Below are 23,590 nucleotides of genomic sequence, written 5' to 3' on the forward strand. Positions count from 1 at the left end.
TTTATCCTGAACCACCTTTCTCTGCCCAGGCACAACATCTTATGCAAACCATTCTGATGGACAGGAGGACGTTCGATAGGGCCAGTGAGTTGTGTGGGGGGGTCTGATGAGCAGAGAAAACATGGCGGCTTGGGCAAGGGTCCACTCGGACTGGCGCACATTGGAGGGTGCAGGGTAGCTGGCTTAGCGCCATCTTCTTCAGGTAGTGGGGAAAACCACTTTGTTGACAAAACTAAGGACACCCTCTTTCCATGGAAATCTATAATTATTTCAGATTTTTTCCCCCAGAAAGTGCTCAAGTAGCCAGGTTTAGGCAGCTAGTCTTACTTTCGTCTGGGTTTGGGTCATTGGGTGCACACACAGCAGACTGTACTTATTTTGGATTCAAGGTTTCTTCAAAGATGCAGTCTTTTACTCAGCCAGCAAACCAAGGAGTTCATGCATATGTCCTCACCGATACAGCCTTTGGATGGCTGCAGACAAAGAGGAAGGGAGCTGCTGTGCACCAGAGTTTTGTAGCTCTATGAGGTCACGGGAATTCCAGCTGTGAGAATCCTCCTTCCTGGGAGCTGTGCATGAGGATGGGTCGAAAAAGGGCATTTTGGGATTCTGAATTTTTATTCTCTGTGTGTTATTCATCCTTGTTCCCTCACATGACTTGGGCCAACAGTAATAAACCAAAAAAACATTAATATTAGTAATTAAATCTGGCTGTTGGTGCCTCATGTGCTATTATAAAGTAATTAGGTGGAACAGCTTAACCTGAGGTACTCATGAAACACGTTTAATTTGTTCCCTCTATGAGAAGTAAGTTGCAATCGCTTCAAATATCAATTAAAATCAATTCTTCTAAATTTGGGCTCGGATATAACATACTACACTACCTTTTAAATGTATTCATACCACATTCAATGTATTTTAGTTGGATCTTATATAATAGACCAAAACAAAGCATATATTTGTAAAATTAATTCCTAAAAGGGGGATCTACATTCAGAAGCAGGTTTAGGTTATAAAGTTCAGGTGGGTGATTAAATTGACTCCATGTGTTATTCATGCCCTCAACAAGTCTGGTCTCTGTGGATCTGTGGCCAGAAGAAAAAAAAATGTTTGCAGTTTGCCACAAGCCGTGTTGGTGATAAATGCACATATGATAGAAAATGTTCTGTTCAGATGAGACAATAAAAAAATAAAAATAGTGTCCATGCCAAGCTCTATGTGTAGTGTAAAACTACCACTGCACATCATCATGAACACATAATACTTGCAAAACCTTCTGGATTTTTTTTTTTTTGTTTATTTTGTGAAAAATGCATTCTTGCTTTGTGTTGGTCTATCATGTAAGACAACAATAAATAGATATACGTTTCTAGTTGTAATATGACAAAATGTGTATAAATATCTCTGCAAACCATTGTGCATGTGTGATTAGGAAAGCTCGTCAATTGCTTTGAAAAACGTTATTTAGTTTTTTATAAAATTTCATAATTAGATGCATAGTGGGAGATGGATGTTAGGATTGATGTTTGGTTCTGTAAAAATGTTTAGCAAGTAAGGTTTGATATTTAATCTACTTGATGAGTTTAAAATATTTGTATGAAATTGGTTTACTATTAAAATGGTTGTGAAATTTTTAAGAGAAGAATTTCTGTAGAGTAGATTTGTGGCCATTGCAGAATTGTTTATTTAGTTTTGAAACAATTTATTTTACCTACTCATGATTTAAATCCAACCATGTATAACAACTGCATAAATGCCTAATCATTTTTTGGCATGTTTTTTTTTTTTTTTTTAGTATTTTAAAATAAAGCAAAATAAAGAAAATAAACTGTTGATTTCATGGCATAACTGGACTAAGATCTGCGAGAGAAAAACAGTGGGGTTATGATACATTTGCAAATGTAACAAATACTTGTGGCATGTGGCTTTTACAAATGTGTTCATAGATTTAAAGACATTATCAACCAGGTTTTCTGTTGAGTCTTTGTTGCACAGTCCTTAATGTGTGTCCAATAATTCTGGATATTTATGGGTTTACAATTTAAAATTGACAAAACCTTCAATCACTTCCTTCAAGTAAATACACACAGTACAGCCCAGAAGAAGAAAAAAAGTGGAAGAAAAGTTGTGATCCAAACGCCTTTGATCCAGGGGTGTCTTCACGGCTGCGGCCAGCAGATGGCACTATTTTCCTGTAACCCTGGAGCAAATCAGCATGCTCTGCATCAGAGGACGTTATTACATCTGCTTCTCTGATATCCAAAGTTGAACGAGTAAAAACATTTTCTCATTGTGACTTGTGCAAAAGCTTAATTTGCAATTTCACAACCCAAATCCTGATGTGCAGCTATGTACAAGAAGCTAAAGATCTGTATCTTAAATACATAAAACAATAAGTTGTTTGCATGATATTTCTTAATGTTATCTCTGTATGTTAAGAAGCCTAACAACATTCATTCTGTGCAGATTCGTTTAACAGATGCCGTATTAACTAATACTTAATAACACAGAGGGCACTATCATGACATTATGGGTTATGAAATCGAACTGATGATGTAATAAATTCAGACAAGAATATCATATATTTAACCATACATTACCAATTGGTAAAAACGTAAGTAGTCCACATGTTGGCATGACTTATACATGTAAAAATCTATGTGCATTCTCAGTCTTTTCAGATCAGTGTTTTGCATTGTACATTTCCAAGTGTATACAGAGTCCTGCAGCACTGCAGCATCTTTGTATAATACCGCAGCCTCCCTGCTTCACTCTCCCTCCCTTATACCTGCTCTGCCAATCAGCTTAACCTCTAACGTCTTTCTAGAGAACAGTTTGCCTCTTTCTAACGTCACCAGATGACTTTTTTTTAAACTGCATTTTTCTTTGTTTTTTTTCCTTATTCTTTCCGTCTCTCACAGTTTCTCTGAAGTCATCTGAAATCCATAAAAAAGACCTCTCCTTCTCTTTCTTTGATTTGTAATGTCTCAAAGCTACATTTTTCTGCTTCATTTGATGCGCGATCAAAGCTCAGCGTTTACTCTGATCCAAATCTAAATGTTCAGTATATTTGATAATGAAGAGTCAGTGGCTCGTATTCCTGTCCTGATGCTCCCTTTTCCTAACAGGGGGAGGCGCTCATGTGCACATGTGTGTGATAGTGAGGGGGAGGTACAGGTGATGGCGGCATGGTCATAGGAAGAGCCTGGCCCTGAGGGTGTGAGGAGTGGGACCTGGGTAGGGTGTGTGTGGACGGGTAACCAGAGGGCTGTGGCTGCATCTGGTAGCTCCCTGCAGAAGAAGACACAGAAGGAGGGCTCCCCTGGCCACCAACTTGGAGGGTACATTTTGGTGGTCCTGGTGGAGTCTGGTTAAGCTGGATAGAGATGTCACTCGAGGCCTCCGAGGTCCGGCGGCCTCTCTTTGGCGGAGGCCAGGAGGACTCCGGGTGGAGGTACTGGCCGCTATAGTCGCTGCCCTCGGACAAGCGGGGGCGGTAGATCGCAGGGTGGGGGCGGTACATCTCTTCCTCAGCGTAGCGCTTCATGAATAGATAGACTGATAGAACTCCGGCCCCCTGAGAGAGATTCAATTTTAAAAGAAGCAGAAAGTTAGGACTACACTGTATTGAACAGTGACACACTTTGAAAGAAAAAGTAACAGCGGCAGAGATGAGTGTTCAGCATGTCAATTATATCGTTGTTAAATATATTTCTAATGAGGCTATTGATTATAAAATATGTTTGAAGAAATAAAGAAAGCATGGAAAGGCAGAATCCTGGATGATATCTGTGAAGATTCAAGATTTCTTTATTAGTCTCCCTGTGGATAGATTATTCTCTGGACAAGGGAAAGCTGGTATCAAACAGTGCAACAAATAATACAAATAGCATAAATGTCAGTATTTAGGAAGCAAAATAGGTCATCAACTGAATTAATTAAAGGGGATAAGTCATGCAAAATCCACTTTTTTTTTAGCTCTTAAATATATTTAGTTGTGTACTTGGAGTCTCTGGGAGAGCAGAAAATTTTAATGTAGTTTGTCCAGGTGCTACGTATATATATTTTATATTCTTATTGCGTCATATTTTTCAAGCCGTTCAGTTCTCTCTCAATAACATCACAGTTTTTACTGCAGAACATCTAAAGACGATCATCGACTTCCTGCTTGCCAATTTTGAGAATCCACAACTTTTATTTCTCTGAGCTGAAGGATACCGAAGCTACAAGTAAACAAGTCAAAACGTTGATTGCTCATTACACCATACTACAAAAAAAATATCCCAACAGGGTGAAGTGGAATGAAGGGGATCAGTGTGTGAAGTCTCTTCTTTAGATTTAAAGAGACAGTAGCAAAACGAGTTACTCTCAGACACACTTCAGTACAGTGCTAAAAAGGGAGAATGTGGGGATAGATCAATGAGAATTTCAGACCAAAGCCTTACAGTTCCACTTTATTTAGACCACAACTGGATGATTTCAATGTGAAAAGGAAGAACTGAAAAGCCCAATGTGTCTCCTTTAATATCAGCTGCTTTAGTCCTCAATGATGAGTTGTAAAAAGACTTCTCATAACAAAGGTATCAACAGGAAACATGTCTTAGTAAAAGGAAGAAGGTCTCAAAAACTGTTTCACGTGATTGTGAAAATAACAGAATTTCAATAAACAAGCCATAAGCAGTTTTCCTCAGAGAACCTCTGATAGGAGTGGAAATAATGTGGAAAATTTGTTATTCAAGACCCAAGGATCACTGGCAGCCATCTATAGAAAGACCTGGAATTAGGATATTTTTATTTGTTGCAAAACAACAAGTATTACACTCAACCTTAAGGGCCTCTATGAATGCAAACTGTGCAGAAAGAAGGTGCTCTACCAAATACTGTCAAGACAATCATTCGCACGTCAAGCTTAAAGTATTAAGAAGGTGATGTTTGGCATTATTTTATGTTTCCTCCAATACGCATAGAATACCAAAAATTGTGTCATATTTCTCTCCTAAAACTATTTCATTTAAAACTGTGTATTTTATAGCATTTGGTATCACTGATGAATAAGAAATATAAAACTGTAGCCTTTAACTTTTTTTCTTAAGTAATTTTGCCTCTCTCAGGAGTTTAAAGAAATAGTTTTTAACAGCTAGGGTTAATTTGCTAGGAGTTTCAGATAAGGGAAAAAAGAAACTCAAAGTTTTGGAATTGCCAAGTATCCAGCAAACTGAAGTAGAGCATCGGGGACAAAGAAAAGTGCCTACAGCGGGTCAGACAAGACTGTTTAGTTTCTCAGAACCAATAGTAATCCTGCCCTGCGGTTCTGCCGCTTTGGTCCCTCCTCCAGCACGACAGGGAGTTAGCTTCTAGCTCTTCTGTTTACTCCAAAAAGTCAAACCCGTTTCATAAAAAGACAAGCCATGCTGGGCTTTTCTGGTACTGGCTTTTGGGATGTTTTGAGGCGAATCACTTAGAACCGGGTGGTGCACTTGTTGAAAGTCACTGAGTAATGTTGGAGATGAAAAACACACAAAACTTTACAAAAAACGTCACACATAAATTAACAAAGAAAGCAACAAAGCATTTTATGAAGCCAAAAGATTTTTCCCAAACAAATTTGACAAGTTGGACAGGCTTGGTTCTGACGCAGCCAAACAACAGCGTCCTGCTGGTTTGTCGGTTCTCTTTCTCTTTGTGTGTCTCAGAACTCGGCTGCCTCTCCTTGGCTCTTAACTCTGTTTGAGAAGTTGGTTTTCATTTACTTAGTTATTTATTTTTTTATTTATTATGGATATTCTATTTTATTATTTCATCTATTTTTATTCGTTTTTTTATTCTGATATTCTTTTTATTGAACATAGTTTAATTGTAATTCCGCTTGCTAGAGCTGCCAAGGTTTTTCTGCGTTGACTTTGGTCAACGGTGTTGTTTTTAAAGTGCTTTATAAATAAAGTTAGATTGTATTGTATTGATTATATTGCATAATGAGAGATTAACCTATTACACACACTATTTAGTTAAATAATTGTGGATTATGTAAGAGAGTTTTCTGAAGTTTTAAATCAGCAAAATTAGATAATTCATATACTCTAGTCATTCAGGCACATCGGTTACAAAAACATTCATGTGATTTTAACATTCTGGGAAATCACTGGCATCAGATAAGAGTTTGGATCATATAAAAAGTCCATCAAGGATATTTTGAAGCAATCTTAAAGGAGGGGAGGAGTTATTGTGGGTGAAGGTCCAATCTCTAATCACCTTGATTAGTGACTTCTGATGCTCATTCCCATCAAAAGACACACAGTCTGAGTGAAACAGACCATGCTGAAGCACACTGACTGCACTGGCTTTAAAAATAAGGAAACACTCATTTCCACTGTGCAAATGGGTTCTCTGTTTTGTTGGTATATGATGTGTTTTTTTTATGAGGATCCATTCAGAACAGGCAGCTGCAGAAGCTGATGGCGAGATGAAATCCTGACATATTTATACAAATGAGCAATACGAACTTATGTTGGCAGACATCACAGTTCAGACCATACATGCAAACAGACAGCCTCGCACACACCCACACTAACCTCTTTGAGTAAGAAGGAAGAGGCAGCGAAGGCGAAAGACCAGCCGTAGTGGTAATTGAAGAACTGCTCGGGCTCTCTGGGCCGGTTCATCACCTCGTCGTTAATACTGGAGATGTAGAGTACCAGGCCCACCACCAGACTGAGGCCTGCATGTAGCACAGTTACAATGACAGGGGCAGAGAAAGATAGAGAGAGTCAGATACATGAAACTTCATTATACTGTGATAGAGACAGAGAGAAAGAGAGAAAGATATGAGCTGACCATGACAACCAATTAGCCTCCAAAATGATAACGAGATGAGAGAGATGCAAGAGCCATTTGTAGGAGAAAATGCTTTGAAGTGACCTTTTACTTTAAAAATCCAGCTACAAATGAATTTTTTTTTTTAAATTGCATGTCATAAAACAGAAAAAAAGCTTGAGAAATTTAAGGAGTTTTCACAGGAACATGTAGCAATTATTTCTAGAGTCTATAATGTGGGCCTGTGTATAAATTATTCCCTTAAGCCCAATTTGCATGCAACAAGGAAGAGAGGTTTAGTTTGTGTGACAATAAGCGGCCGATGCTTTTTTGCAGCATTCAGGTGCTACCTTCTAGTCCGACAAACCTTTTACTGATGGGAAACAAATAATGGTTCCCTTGGGTAAATGATCAGTCACAATAGTTAGAGATGCAATGTATTGTGTCCCAGGAGGAAATTAGAGGCAGTCAACTATGTGTTTGCTTGGGTGATTTTTTTTAATGCTTTGGATAAACACTGATGATACGCAGAGTCCATTTTAAGTAGGTCACATTGCAATCAAAACCTCAATCTTTACTTAAACCTGACCAGGTTTAAGTAAAGAAAAACTAAAAGTTTTTAAATAAACTTTTAGTTTTTTATGACATTAATATAGTCTAGATGCTTTAGTTTAGATCGATGTATTGCATTCAGAACATATATTTGATGGGTATATTTGATGATAAGACTACCCCACAATGCTTTAAAACTACAGATTTCTTTAATCATGTCCTTCATAGTAACATATTTTCAAATGATTTTAACAGCTTTAAGGTGATATATTACTTGTAGATTTGAACATAATGAAAATAAAGCCATTTCATATCCAGCACACAATAATATTACCTTCATGATGCTGTGTGTTTAACTGGACATGTTAATTTAATTAATTTTGCCAGAATATCATTTCACCAAAAGTATGATAAAAGGCAGAGAAAATTAAAATGAAAGGAAGAGTAAGAGTTTTTTTTTTTTGAAACCTCAAACTGTATCCTGGAAAATGATAAACTGTGAAATATGCCTGTTTTTCCTCTCCCTCCCCAAATGTGGCTCCTATCTTTCCACAGAGTTAAAGGCAGCGCCTTATGGAAACCGCGTCAGGCGGGGTCCTTGGCAGCAAGGCCTCAGTCAAATCGTTCTCCTGAAATGTTTGTGATTTATGTGATGGACGGTTGTACTGGAAAAGTATTTCTGATTCTGATTCTGAAGAGAGTTCGAAAACCTGTGGATCACATAAATGTAGAAAATCTAATTTACACATTAGGTACAGAAAGTTCATCTGAGGAGTTTGATATTTTACATAGAAAAGTGAGGAGCTGATGAGGTTTTTGTCATGATTGGAGTTTTGTTATTGGTTTGTTTTGTACTTCTTTCTATTTTACCTATTCTGTCTTAGGTTTAGGTTCTGTCTTAACAAGCCTTTGGTGAGTTTTGTCCAGGATCCATATTGTCTGTTGATATTACCCAATTGCCTTTTTTTGACATCTGAGCCATCCTGAACCTGTTTTTCCTGCCCTGTCTGACTGCTCACTCGTTTTGCTGACCTGATTCTGCCCTTGGATTATCGGAGCTTGCCTTATCCCTGTTTGTATTCCTGCCTGTTTTGGACTGCCATTTTGTGTACCGTTTTTGGACTGTCATTCTGACCGCTGAGTTCTGCCTGTCCCTGTATTTTCTAGATCGCCTCCATTAAACCTGTTTTTTCATTCATCTTCTTGTCCGTCCTGAATACTGGGTCCTCCATCTCCCGTTCGTGACAGTTTTAAGTCTTTCTGTGGAAACTGCATTGTTTAGAAAGCCTTGCCCCATTTATGTTTAGGTTCAGTTGAACTGGGGTATAGAAAGCCAATGGTCACTCTCTGGACTGAAACTAGGCTGCAGTGTTGGCCAAATTTATTTCTATAAAGGTGTGTAACTCCTTATTTTCTCATACTGAAAAATGCAGAAACGTCCAATCTTTAATTTGAGTACATATCCTCTGTGGGGAAAAGATTCCCCAGGATGAAATATTTGAACTTAACAACAGCATTTAACACTCTCACAATACAACAGAAATAAATCTAACTAAGACATTTTATGCATTTCTACTTTGGGAGGTTGATCAGAGTTTCAACAAGCTTCTTATTAGTAAGCCATGACTTCCTTTTTACCTTGGGTGTAAAGAAGATGTAAAATAGAGGGCTGTTTCCTTTAGCCACTCGGCTGCAAGACCACCTACCTTTACCTTGCCATCACTCAAAGTCAGCCAGATCGTAAGTAGCATAAAAAAATAAAAATCTTAGTGTGGGGCGTTTTGGGTCCACCAAGTCTAGACAATATCTCCATGACAATCAGGTATTCATTGAACAAGTCAGTAAACATGGAGTGTTTACTCAACTCTGGTACTGCAACCTTAGGCCGTGAAGCCAAAGATGAATATTTGGGAAAGTATATCATGCACACGGTATGTATGGTGGAGTATCTGTGATGCTGTGGGCCTGTTTCTCTTCCAAACGTCATGGGAAGTTTGTTAGATAACGTAGCATGTTGGAAATCTTAGATGGAACTCTGTTGACTCTGCAGAAACAAAAATGTTCCATTTTCAGTCATTTTGGTAGGGTAATGATGCAAAAAATCTAAACAAATCTATACAGAAACAAGCCAGCAAACTTGTAGAGGGAGCTAAAGAGAAGAGGACCTAAGAAAAGTCCCAGCACCTAAGAGAGCTGAAAAAACTGTAACTATCAAAGATCTTTCTATCTGTTTGCTCAAATCTTGTGGAAAAACTATCATAAACCTTGTTTTGTTAAAATATTGCTTCTTTCCAAGGGATTTTATTCAAGCTTAAGATACTTAATGAAAATGATAATAAAAGATGAATTCCTTTGAGAGCATTTTATACGTATTTACCTGGTCTGCCAATAAATGTGGCCAGCACTATATAGCTACTTTACCCCAGATGTAGCCCATACATCATTAAACCCTCTCATCTTTCAGCAACACAGACACACACTTTCCACTACTTTGAAAATGTTAAATGCATGAGGTGCAACATATGGCATCCATCAAGGAATCCATATTCAAAGACAGCTGTTTGCAGTAAGAAGCAGATATGAATAATTTTAGATTTGACTGGAACACTCAAATGTGGTGCAGAGCTGCAAGGAGTTGGGTCTTTTTCACTCAACTGGCAGGTCTAAGAGGTTTCCTTGTCAACTTAAAGTCTGAAGGCATGGAAAATGCAGAAACCATGCTGTTGTCAACAGTGCCATGACGTTACATCTTCATTCACGCATCCCTAGTGATACCACCAAAAGAAGATGACAGAAAAGGAGCAGTGAGCATGGACAGGACATGGCCCAACTTTGAAGTAACAGGAATGGGGAAGGGAAACGACAACCTTAGCCTTCAAGTAAGCTCAAACATCTGTGGCTCTATGCTGTTTTTTTTCTTATCTGAATTGTATTATATTAACCAGAACATGGTGTTACTACACGAAAACTGCAATATTCTCCAGACCACCGCCTCAGGGATACAAAAGGAATATGCTGAATAATCCATATACCACTGAAGCCACAACAACCACAACAGACTTAAGAGGGAATGTGAGAGGAATGCTAGAAGTAATGGTTTACTGCAGCATCATAACCAAGCAATTCAATGCAAATACTTTCATCATCTAACTACGTAAAACACTGACACCTCAACAAATGCAGCTCTAATCCAATAACCCGTTACATAACTCTTTGTACAGCACTTTTTTTTTTTTTTTTTTTTTACCCACGTCCCTGGATGTTAAAGCTGTTGTATCAGAATCGGTTTGATAATCCTTTCATCTCTGCTTCCTTTTCAAAAAGTGTCAAAAGGAAAAGCCTCCAGAGAGCTCAAGCTGCAGTGTGCCTCCTGACAGCTTTTACTCCGCACTCCTGCACAGGAAAGGGGAACATTACAGCCATCTGCTGCCGAAGAAGCGTCACTACAGCACTGAAGAAAAAAAAAAACCCAAGTCGTGTTTTCTGCAGAGCACAGATTTTTTTGGCCAACTTAAAAGCCAGTTTTATAACAGAAGAAAATGTTAAACCCCTTGCGTGTTTGTTTGTGTTTGTGTGTGTGTGTGTGTGTGTGTGTGTGTGTGTGTGTGTGTGTGTGTGTGTGTGGGGGGGGGGGATCTTGAAAAGGAATCATGTCACTTTCTTCCAATGACAACTTGCACACCTGTATCCCAGTCCAAAAATAGATTCATTAACAAAGCATCGCCGCGTGTGACGCAGGGCAGCAGGCTGCTGTGATCAATCATAATACGAGTGAACGGTGACAGGACGGCATGAGTAATGGGTCCCACCTGAAAGAATGAAGAAGATGCCGGACACAAAGGCCAGGATGGTACGTTGAGGCCGGATATGTCCGATGTTGCTGATGACGAAGGCCGTGAAGACGAAGAGCAGAGACACCATGGGGAAGGGTGTGGCCGTACGCACCATCTCTGTGGGAACAAAAGGTCGCCGCGTTAAAAATAGCTCATCGGATGTTCCCTGGATAGATTGAGTGAAAGGATGTCGCTACAGAATAGATATTATTCAAACACAGGTATGTTAGCCGTCGTGGCGTACTCATGCCCCGTTCAAATAGTGGACTAAACTTTGGGATATTGTTTTAGAACGTAACTCAGCAACTTCTGGTGACACTTTATTGCATCTGACTTTATTAAGGGGTATCACAGTAAATATAGCTTGACACAACTTTCCGCTACACTCTTGACTTTTTAATTTGCAAAAATCCATGTCTCATTTGCTTCCTTTTCAAATGTATGTGCAACTTTGTGCTGGTCACATAAAACCACGCTAATACAATAATACACAGTGAAGCTTGTGGTGACTAAATGTGAATAAAAAAAATAAAGCAGTTATGAATGATTTTACAAGGCAATTTGTGTGGTATTTAATAGGAAAACCAAATTATTTTACACTAACAGATAATGTTTTACTCCATTAGAAGAAATGTCTTGTTGCCTTTTATACATTACCTAGACTACTAGAAATCAACAACAAAACACCTAAATATGTTTACAAAATACCAAATATACCAAATATAAGTTGGTTAAAATGGGTAAGAATTTGCCCAAAATAATAAAACATTTGAATTAGGGCTAAAAACCAAGATTCAGATATTAATTCCATTGAAACTCAGGCTTTTAACCCCCCCCCCCCCACTCCCCACCTGTCTTTAAGTCCCCCCACAACTTTTTTTTTCTTTCAACACCTTTCACTTCAGATCCTTCACTCTTTGCCTTCTCCATTGCCACTACTCGGATCTAGTCATGGATACATAACTCGGTATAACTTCAGAGTAGTTTTTCTTAAGTAAATACCAGACGTGTAATATCCCATCCATCTTTCACTCACTCAGGATGTTGGCAGTGTTTTCGGTGGTGATCTCTATTTCGGGCTCGGTGAAGTACTCCGACGCAACACACCTCCCGTTCTCTGATCCTGAGAGGCAACAGAAATTGGAGAACGTTAGATTTGCTTTTAGGGTCAGAGTCGGTCATGCATGAAGAAGCACAGGTCTCTGCGGCCTCTCCCGCTGTTAACGATCATGTTTTGTGACAGATTTGACTCCACAAGCCACAGGCTCTCCTCTTTATTTTCTCTCTCCAGCCTGATTCTCCCACTGCTTGCCAATATTTAACATCTCGTGCTTCTTTGTTACTTTCTTGCATATGCTGTGTGCGTGAGTAAGTGTGAACATATGCACACAAGTGTGACGTTATATTCCTACCAGCCACAAAGCAAACTCTCCAGAGGCCAGAGTGCAGAGCCATCTTCACCTCCATGCTCTGGTTCTGCTGCAGGATGATTCCCTCCACCATTATCAGCCAGTAGTCAGTGGACACAGCCACCCCCACCAGCAGCAGTCCGCAGGCTCCAAACACTGTAGACAGGATGGTCAATGCACGGCTGCTGCATGAACTCATCTGGAGGGCAGAGGGACAGACAGAGGAGAGCGGTAATTCAACATTAAAACTGTGAAAAGAAAGGCGAAAAATAAGAGGTCATGAAGAGGAGATCCCTGAAAACGGGGGGAACCCTTTCATCAAACATGAATTTTATTCCCAGGGACACACGGCGACTGGTTATTCCTCTGGTCTCGCCTTGTTATTGCTGGAGATGATTTAGTGACACGCGCGGTGGCAGCCAATCACATTAAAGGTCGGAGTGGAGCCAATGTAACAGATGATGACCTCACCGGTGAAGTTAGACAAGGATTTTAAAAACCCAGCGATTGAGGGAACAGAAGCATAAAGGAGACGGTGACTCAGACATAGGCTTTCTGTGGCTTAGTTCTGGCAGAATTGCACTTGCACGTTTGAGCGAGCTGTCTCTATAGATTCATGTGTCTGCATGTGTGCTGCGTGTGGTTGCTCCGCCTCTGGCCTCCACTTAATTTGGACTGCTGTTCATTTGAATCAGCATGGCAAATAAAGAAAACACAGAGAAAACAGAGGCATGTTCTTTAATGTGACTACAGTGTCTTGCAAAACTATTCACGATTATTTATGCTGCAACAACAAACATCCATTTATTTTGTTGGGACTTTATGTGGTAGACAGACAGATCATAGCACATAGTTGTTAAATAAAATAAAATAATTATTTGTATGTCAAAAAATATCTAAGAAGTTTTTTATTCAAACACACAAAGTGTGTTTGTATAAAAAAACTTTATTTTTATTTAAACCCAATGTTAACTGTTTGTTGAACCAGTGTTTGCTGCAATTTTAGCTGCAAGTGTTTTGGGGGGTGGTTCTACCAGCATTGCATGTCTAGAGTATAGCATGTTTGCACATTCTTGTTGATGCCATAGTTCAAGCTTAGTTAGAGTGGATGTGTGCACGTCATTTGACTTTGACTGGGCCAGTTAAAAAATGTAATCTGCTTAAATAGAAAACATGCCATTCTAGCCCTGGTTTTCTGTTTAGCAATGTTTTCCAGCTAGAAACAAACTAGCCCCCCCCCCCCCCTCAGTCTTAAGCCTTTTGTGGGTATTCATCCAGTCTTGCCCTGCATACAGCTACATCCATCTTCCAATCAAGAATCAAGAATATTTTTTGTCATTATGTAACCATAATGAAGTTTTGGTGAGACACTAGCTCATAATACACATATAACACTTATAAAATCTGACCAACCTGTCCCTGCAGAAGAAAACATCCCTACAGCATGATGCTGCCACCACCATGTTTTACACCGGCATGGGTGTGTTCAGGGTGATGTGCAGTGTTAGTTTTCCACCAAATGGCATTTTACATGTCGGCTAATGAATGACATAATGAATGGATTAAATTCCTGAAAAAAGGAAACCTAAAATATTCCCAGCCCAATCCGATACATCAGTATAAAGCATTCAACTATGCAGCTTCTGCATGTGGAATCCTCCATCCTCATGCGTATCTGCATCAAATAATCTTTCTTTTTAAACAATATCAAGGGGGAGTCAGACTTGTCCAGATTAACCAAAAAGCCGCCCCCAAACTCCAGCCAAATACCATCTCACCGTCACAATTAGATGTTTAGTAAGATGTTTGGTGTCATCTGACCAAACTTTTGACAACACTAAAATTTTATTATAAATACACAAATACAGTGTTTTACATGAAAGCCAAAAAGTTCCCTAATGAAGCTCTGAGGCTTTCACAGAACAGCAGTTGAAATTATTCACAAGCAGATGCTATTTCCTAATTAGGGTGTCTCTGAAAGCAGTTGGTTACACTGTAACATGTTTATAGGAATCAAAGTAAACACGTCAGGATTTATGTGCACACCAAATAACAATGATAATAATATAAAAACATGTATTATTTTCCTTTCACTTTGCAGTTAGGTAAAACTTTGTGTTAGTCTGTCACTTCTATAAAGATCGTGGCTACAAGACAAACTGGGAGAAAATTGAAGGGTAGGATTACATTTTGCCATCATATGATCTTATACATGGTATTTTACTTATTATTAGATACTGTGCTACAGCGTAAAATCGGCAGCTATCTTTGTTGGTTGTATTTTTATTTTCCCCAGGGTCCATTTTTCCCTGAATTGTCTTTTATCCTCATGTGGTACTGGAGAAAAAATCAGAAAAAGAAAGATTCTGGCTCATCTGAGCGTGCCCTCGCTTATTACGCTGCGCTACACACAGCAATAAGCCTAACGAACAAGAGGGAGTGCTCAGCAGACTTCATCTTCCTCCGGATTCGCCTCTCAGGCAGCATAATGGCTGCCTCACCTTATTAACGCAGGTTGTTTAAGGAAGGTAAAGAGGCTGACTCACTGAAGACCTGCAGACATTCTTTCTAATTGTGTGTCTCCTCTGTGTTAATTTACAGTTTTCTTCTGCATATACATAAACTGGCTCTTCATTGTATAATATAATTACAGTTTATAGAGTTTTCCAGGGTGATACACTTGACAGTGATTTAATTGGACATAATTAGCAGAGGCTTGATGATAAGCTTTGTGGATTCAGGACCTCTGCCTGTAATTCGGCAATCGTCAGCAGATGTCCATGTTTCTATGTGATGAGGCTGTTGAGTACATATATAATCCAACAATGTTGAAAGTCACATTTTTATATCTATTTCATCAGTTCTATGCACTGTTTAATCCCATTTAGACATCAATAGACCTCTTTTTGTGTATGTTTTTTCACTTTTCAAACAGAATATCGTGTTGCTTGGACTACAGATTAAATGTTTTTTTTTTCCACAAAGACTTGCTCAGAGGGGTTTCAAACTATTTATTTTTATTTTGAATTGAAACATTTGCTACAGCAGGATGCAATACTGTGAAAAAAAAATACTATTTCCAACCTCATAGTTTTCCTGTTTTTGCAATGTTTTTGCACTTAAATACAGGTACATTTTAATATCAGACAAAAATGTAAAGTGCCTTGAGATGACATGTTTCATGAATTGGCACTATATAAATGAAACTGAATTAAATTGAATTGAATTGATAACATGGATAAGTCCAAAAGAAAGTTTTCAAATTAAGATTTCACCAATAAAGGGAAAGCAAGCTACCTAAACCAACCTGACCCTATGTGAAAAAAATGAGATCTATCCTTGTGTTAAATATTTATTACCTTTCTTTAGCCACACTTTATTTTTGGAAAGCTGAGCTCAATTTCACCAGCCACACCTCCTTACTTCCAGGTCTGGAGAATCAATAACCCGTATGACAACACAAAATAGACTATAAAATCTCAAAAAGCAATAGACCATGCCCCAATCCAAAGGAATTGAAGAATAAATGAGAAACACAGTTACTGATGTCCATCAGTCTTGATAGGGTAAAAAAAATAAAATAAACTTTGGGCTCCCAGGGAACCACAGATAAATTTATTATGCACAGATGACAAAAACATAGAACAGTGGTAAACATTCCCAGGATGATTCAGCCCTACCAAGTTTACTCTGTACAGAAAGATTTGGCAAAAATCATTGAAACTAATGGAAACATAAATTCTGTTCTCTAACAAAAAATCTGAAGAAGAATGTCTGGCTATCTGTTTGTAAACTTCAGCTTAAGTACACTTGGGTTATCCAGAAGAATAATGTTCCAAAACACAACAGAACATCCACATCTAAATGGCTCAAAATCGGTTTTGGAGTGGCCTAAATAAAAACCGGAGTCATATTGAAAAGCTGTGTCATGACCTTTGACAGGCCTATTCATGCTCGAAACCACTGAGGTGGCCTTATTGAAATCATTCTGCAAAGAAGAGTGGGCCCAAGTTCTTTTGCAGTCATTTAACCGAGCTATTGGTAGAAATCCTAAACGCTTGATGGCAGCTGTTGGGTGGAACAACCAGTTACAAGGTTTAGGGAGAATTGTATTATCACACAAGGTCAGGTTGGTTTGGGTAACTCTTTCCCCCCTTTACAAATTAAATTATCATTTAACTTTTGTTTGAAAACCTTTCTATATTTACTCAGGCTATCTATGTCTGATTAAAAAATTTCCTGGATGATCTGAAAGATTTCAGTGTGAAAAAAATATAAATAAAATCTGTAAGGGGGCAAATATTTCACACAACACAACATTTTTATGAAATATTGGTAACGTAAACTATGTATACACATTTGAATAAGCACCGTATTTTAGCTGTAATGTAATTTCACACCCTGCTATTCATGCAGTAGGTAACAGCATAGAGATGTTCTCTGTGTAACAAAGCAGGTTCAAGGTGTTAAATGTCTAAAGTGTTCCTCAATTCATCAGGGATATTTGATATTTTTTTTTAGCAGACTAGGATCCTGAACCACAGAGGGTGCTGCTCATTTTGCCACTTTGCCATTTGGCATTTTTGCAATATCAATTTATTCATCATAGACATTTTCTGGTAGCAAATCTGACAACCAACAATTGAAAGTAATCATACTGGATACTGTACTCAAAAGGAATGTTATAAGACTACAAAAAATAAAATTAACAAACAGATGTCTGCTAAGAGGTATTTTGACTTGATCAGATGTCCTAATCTGTTATTCTCCATAAGAGTCAGCTTATTCAAATAGGGATCAAAAACAGATCAGATGGATACAGGCTGTAATGCAAAGTTGCAATATACAATTGAATAAATTAAAAAATTCAGTGAGATTAATGCATTATTTATTTATTTATCTAATTATTTATTTGAGAGATTATTCAACTAAAAATGAAATATATTCATATTAATCTAAACATATATTATGTAATGGAAGCAGGAAACTACAAATTGGCAACAGGGAGAGTTGTCCTGCAGCCAGCTACTGTCCTTGAAGAGAACAATCACATAAAAAATAAACTACAAAGCATCAGGTTAAATCTTTATGATGCCTTTAACCATTTATCAGTCATCTCCAAAGCTGCCAACCAAAAAACCCAAAGCAAAATAAAAAAGCTACTTCTTTATTCTGCCTTGTCCATGTGTGACTAATCCTTGAGGCCTTTTAAATCTAAGCTATAACAGTAACACTCGTCCTACAGGGGAATAAAATCTCAAAGATTAAGCATGGTCTCTTTTTATGTGGACAGCCATTGTGGGAGATGTGACTACTACAGAAGTTATTTAGCTTTCTGTGCTGCTGCAGCATGGATGAATTGAGCTCCTTTGTCTGTGAGGAGTGAGGATGAAAAGTAAGAAGAGAGGTAAAGGGTGCACTTCAGAAATAGAAAGAAAAGTATCTAAGAGTTGATGGTTTTAAGGCATCTGAAATGCTAAAGTAAGCAGCTGAAGCAAGGAAACGGTTAGTAATAAGGAAGATAGATTTTATAGGAAACTGTATGACCAAAATAAAGAATCTAATCAGAAAAACAAGGTATATAAAAGATGCAAAACCAGATTTGCAAGAGCTTAAAGAAAAATTAACTCTGTCATTTTAGGTACCAGAGCACAACTAAAGATTTGTATAAATAGTTAAGCTACACATCAGTTTGCTGCAAACCTGTTCTTAAACACTTTTGTCTTTTTCTCAGTTTTTCTCTTATTATTTAGATGCTTATCATTCTAAGGGCCCAGAATGTTAGACCATGTGTGCAAGAGGAAGTTATGCATAAATCCACTTTAAAATCAATGAGCATTACTGAAATAAGAAAGCCTGACAGGGTACACAAATGGATGACACAAAAAGATAATCAGCATGTGAAAAACACTCAGACACTCAGACACATCACACGATATACCAATATAAAAAATTAACCTAAGTGGTTAGAAAAGAGTTGGATTCAATTAGTAGTCAGACTACTGCAGAAGTGGATGAACGTCTTCAAGGTACTCTAAGATTTTCAGCACCATGGACAGCACCTTCACCACCAGCCGTCACGAAAAATAAGCTGTTTTGCTTTCTCTTTGTTTTAAATGCAAATCTATTCACATGTATTTTTACTCAAAATAATTGGAAAATGGTCAGAGTACAAAGAGGGTACTTTAATATGTGTATTTTTTGAGCACTATAGCTTTGGTGCAGTTTTAAGAAACTGTCAAACGTCATTTTTATAGGAAATGTAATTCAACCTTGTGCAACAAAAAGTGTTTTAGATAATAAAAAAAAACAGACCTCCACATTCCAACTACAAAAAAAGCAAACAAACATACATGCCATATACTACCATACCTTATAATTATGATATCCTATTATGATAATTATAAGCCTCAGAAAGACTGCCAAGTATGCCCACAACAGATGCCTGTACAAATTTTTTGACACTTAGTTTATATAACTCCTCCAATATTATATTTTAGAAATATTTGCTTTAAAAAATTAAATGTAAAACTACATAAAACCTGGAAGGTCAGTCACAAAAGCTGTAGTTATTGATTGTAATGTACATTGAAATATCTGAAATGTCATATCACCGTTATTGCATAAAGTTATATTGCGATATATATTGATATTTAATTATTGTCCATCTCTAATGTACAATGAGAAGAAGTGAGTGCCAAGGCTAAGGTGATACCAACTATGTCACCATGCAGCCCATGGTAAATAATAGATAAAGTAATAAAAAATAAAGTAGTGAAACACAAATAGCAATAAGCACAATGCACTTAGGAAATACTGATAAAAAAGCCAAAAATATAAAGATACAATGATAAAATAAAAATAATTCTTAAAGCTCCAAATAAAACTGACTTAAATTCTAAGAAGATGGAATGACGTCAAATTTTAGAGAAAGTAAGTAAATTTTATTTGTATAGCACCTTTCTCATATGGGCAGTCATGGAGTGCTTCACTGTAAAACTACAGTTAAAGGCACATTTAAAAACAACTCAAATCCACATACAATTTGACATAGAAGCCCAAGAACCAGTGAGATCTAAAACGCTTGTTTAAAAAGGAAACTTTTTTGATATGTGATGGAGACTCCAAAAATGTAGAGAAAAAATCTATTTCCTTCACAAAAGTGTGATAGCGATCCCATTTTAAGGCTCTGACACCTTCTCTGTCTCTTTCTCCCAGAAAGCAATGAACCAATTTAACTGGTTAGATAGAAGCCACAAGGGGGACAAAAGGTTTAATTCACTCTAATCTATCTCAATCTACAGATTGGCACAGCCTTTATAACTCACAGGACAAAGAGATGCCAAGTAAAAAGAGAGTGTGATGGATAACAGGGAGGGATAAGAACAGTAACAGGTTTTGATATAGGGGATATGGCTTTCTGCCCAAAGTGGTAAGATGTGGGGGGCGCTGCAAGGGGAAAATATTTGGCATGGAACAGGTTTCTTGTTGCTTATCATGATCATCCCTTGTAGTGGTGAATTTTGATGTGGGCAACATGGCACAATCACTTGAGAAGAAAACCAAATGTTTCGTGGGGTGGGCACCCCAAGGTAGAAGAAAACGTTTGAGACACTGTTGTGCGGATAGTGTAAGAAATGTAAGTCAACTGTCAGTTTAGACCTGAACATTTTTTCTCTCAATTCTCCAGTCAATAGAGAGTGAGTGCAGCCATAAAAGAGAAAATATATCTGCACTTTGCATTCAATTAATGAAGCTTATTTCAAGCTTGATTTGAGATTTTCATTCGGAAATAAAGGGCTACTTTACTGTGTTTTAAGAACTGCAGCCTGCATTCGCTCAGCTCTGGTTCAGAATCAGAAATACTTGGACTGGTCAGACTTTGAATGGACTATTATACACTGAACAGGGGTTCTTCAAAACACAATTTTATAACAATGAAGGCGCTGCTGTATTTGTGAAAACACTAAACTATTTGATGCATATATTAGGCCCATTTGAATGGAGTCAATCACAAACACCCCAGTAGCGAGATCTGATCATTAACACCACCTGAAATTAGCTTAAGAATAACTAGACTGGACAACCTTGGACTGGATTATTTTACACTGATTACATTTGATGAAACATTTACTTCATTTGTAAAAAACTAAAATAAAAAGGGGGCATAGAAGCGACCCAGGAAATCTTTCATGCATGAAAGGATTTCTAGGTAGGAAGATGTTAAAACATTCAGCTATCATAAGAGTCAAAACACAGGAACCAAGAACGAGTGAAGAAGATAAAAAAGAAAAGTCCTTGGCCCAAAAAATGGAAGGAGTATCCAACGTGGGCGCGCACGGCAGGACTGCGTCCACGCAGTGGAACTAGAAGATGTGCTGAACTAATTATCCCTCTGTGCAGCGCCTCAAAAATCAGGCTCAGAAAAAAAAATCTATGAAATCACTCACTGGGAAATAAATGACTTCAAGTGACTGAACGGGAGAGTTTTATCTCAGCAAACGTTTTCTCTGTGCAGCAACACGCGTGTCAAAGCATTATCACACAGCAGAGAGGAGAGCCGTACGTCCACACTGTCATTTTTTTTTGTTGAATACATGTGTGCGCATCAAGAACCCGAGCCAGAGACTGCGCACAGAGTTTCTGAGGATGATAAACAGAGTGAGGAACATGCGAACGACGTGAAACTGCAGTGGAGTTGTGTGAGAATGACTTGGCTGTCAGAATAAAATCATTTCCCTGTGCGCTCCGAAACGAGCTGCTGTCTGTCTTTATTAACACGACGCCAGGACGCGTCATGAATCCTGCTCTTTTCACAGCTGCCACACACACATGCGCGCCTACAATTCAAATGACTCAGTCAGCATCGTGATTACTGCCAAGAAAACACAGGAATTCAGAAGGAAAAATACTCACAGTGCCACCGAGAGTCGTGCAGACACGTCAGTAAGCCAAGAAACCCCACACCAGGGGAGGCTGTGTTGGTTCTTTTTTTTTGTCCTTTGCTCTTCTCCTCTCTTTCCTTTCTTCTATTCCCTCCTCTGTTTCCTTTTCTGGGTGTTTACCCTTAAGTCCCCCTTCCCATCCTCGAAATCCCGTTTCTCTCCCTCTTCCACGCAGTCTGTCCCAGGCACTGCGGTGGATCGTTCACTGAGCTACTTTGGCTACAAACACAGAGAGATGCTGTAGCGGGGGCAGGAGGGAGAAGTGCGGGAGAGAAACAGAGAGATAGATAGAGGGAGAGAGGGAGAGACAGAGAACGAGAGCGAGAGAGATAGAGAGGGAGAGATACATGTATGTATGCACTTTTCATCTAACCTGCATTTTGCCACACGTGTTGCCCTTTAAGGTCGATTTTGTTGTTAGTTTTAGTGTTTTGTGTGATGTGCGCAAATTTACACTGTAAAAATGTTAAATATGTTTGGTTAAAAGCAAGAAAAAATGTTTTTTCCTTCTTTATTCACTAACCCAATCCTTAGCCAAGCATGGATCCGTCTGGTCCTGCATTGTAGGTTTAACCCAGCATGCAGGGTTATGTTATCTGAATAGGTTAAGTGGGTTTAATGTCAAGGCCACTGACAAATGGGTTGAAGAAAATGATGATTCCATCCATCCATCCATCCATCCATCCATCCATCCATCCATCCATCCATCCATCCATCCATCCATCCATCCATCCATCCATCCATCTTCTGGACTCGCTTGAACCTTGTAGGGTTGTGGGCTCTGGTGCTACTCACGGTTCAGTGATCAAGGTGAGTTTGTTAAAACTCATAGGTAGATTTGTTTGGCAGACCAGAGACCATTGTTAAAATAGTCATAAAAGAATAAAGGACTTGGACATAAAACACTTAAAATGCTCAAAAATCAAGGCTATACATGAATAAATAAATAAATGTGTCTAGCTAAATATTGTCAACGTCAAAAAAATATTATATTTTGTCTCCACAGATATAGACAAATAATATATCTCAGCCTAAAAACGAATGGCAACGAGAAAAAAAGCTATCTCCAGTGGTCAGTGGAGGCAGGGTACATATGTGACAGGTTGTATCACAAGGCAACACAGAAACACAAAGGACAAGAAGCAAAACAAAAACAAAAAAAATAAGAACATAAAAAACTGCATGCACAATTTAACTCCTAGAGATTTTTGATGCTTTATGTGTGTGTGTGTGTGTGTATGTATATACATATATATATATATATATATATATATATATATATATATATATATATATAGAGAGAGAGAGAGAGAGAGAGAGAAACAGAGAGAAATATATATATATATATATATATATATATATATAGATAGATAGATAGATATGTATTGCGAGAGAGAGAGAGAGAGAGAGAGAGAGAGAGAGAGAGAGAGAGAGAGAGAGAGAGAGAGAGAGAGAGAGAGAGAGAGAGAGAGAGCTTGGATCATTCCTGAGCCAGAATGATGTCCCTCATTCTGTTGACATCTGCAGCTTGTGCTTCACTGCTGAAGTGATTTCCTGAGATTCAACATCCACTCAACTTTTGCTTAATCCTAGTGGGGAGCTGGTGGCTATATTCAACAGTTAGCGAGTGAAAAACTGCAAACACCATAAAAAGTTTTACATCATCTTGGACAAACAACGTTACATGCACACATACACCTACTAGGGTAGTTTAGAATGCCCAATTACTCTAACACTTATATACAGTATTTGTTTGTTGGTTAAAGCTAGAGCACCCTGAGAGAACCCATGGATGCACAGGGAGAACATGCATTCACACAAACAAACAAACAAACAAACAAACAAACAAACAAACAAACGCAGAAACGTATTTCAACCTAAAACATTTTTATTGTGTTATACCAGTGCTAACAACTGTGCCACTATGCAGCCTTAGATCCACAATGTTTTCTCAAAATATATTTAGCAACCTGTTTCCACACAGCATAGGGTTTCCTGAGACAGTCTGTAAATATTCAAAGCTCAACTTTGTTTTAAAGAA

At 38.2% G+C, this 23,590-nt stretch overlaps 1 protein-coding gene across 1 annotated transcript; it reads right to left on the reverse strand.

Moving 5' to 3' along the window:
* Positions 1 to 85: 85 nt before the first annotated feature.
* On the reverse strand, positions 86 to 21,803 carry cacng7b (calcium channel, voltage-dependent, gamma subunit 7b). The gene is made up of 6 exons (XM_012875112.3): positions 21,521 to 21,803; positions 12,608 to 12,803; positions 12,232 to 12,318; positions 11,172 to 11,312; positions 6,570 to 6,715; positions 86 to 3,577 (listed from the first exon to the last, which is right to left on the reverse strand). Exons 2-6 carry the CDS (start codon positions 12,801 to 12,803, stop codon positions 3,122 to 3,124), a joined length of 1,026 nt encoding a protein of 341 aa, XP_012730566.1. The 5' UTR covers positions 21,521 to 21,803; the 3' UTR covers positions 86 to 3,121.
* Positions 21,804 to 23,590: the final 1,787 nt, after the last annotated feature.

This window comes from Fundulus heteroclitus, chromosome 3 (genome assembly GCF_011125445.2).
Source record: "Fundulus heteroclitus isolate FHET01 chromosome 3, MU-UCD_Fhet_4.1, whole genome shotgun sequence".
NCBI lineage: Eukaryota > Metazoa > Chordata > Actinopteri > Cyprinodontiformes > Fundulidae > Fundulus > Fundulus heteroclitus.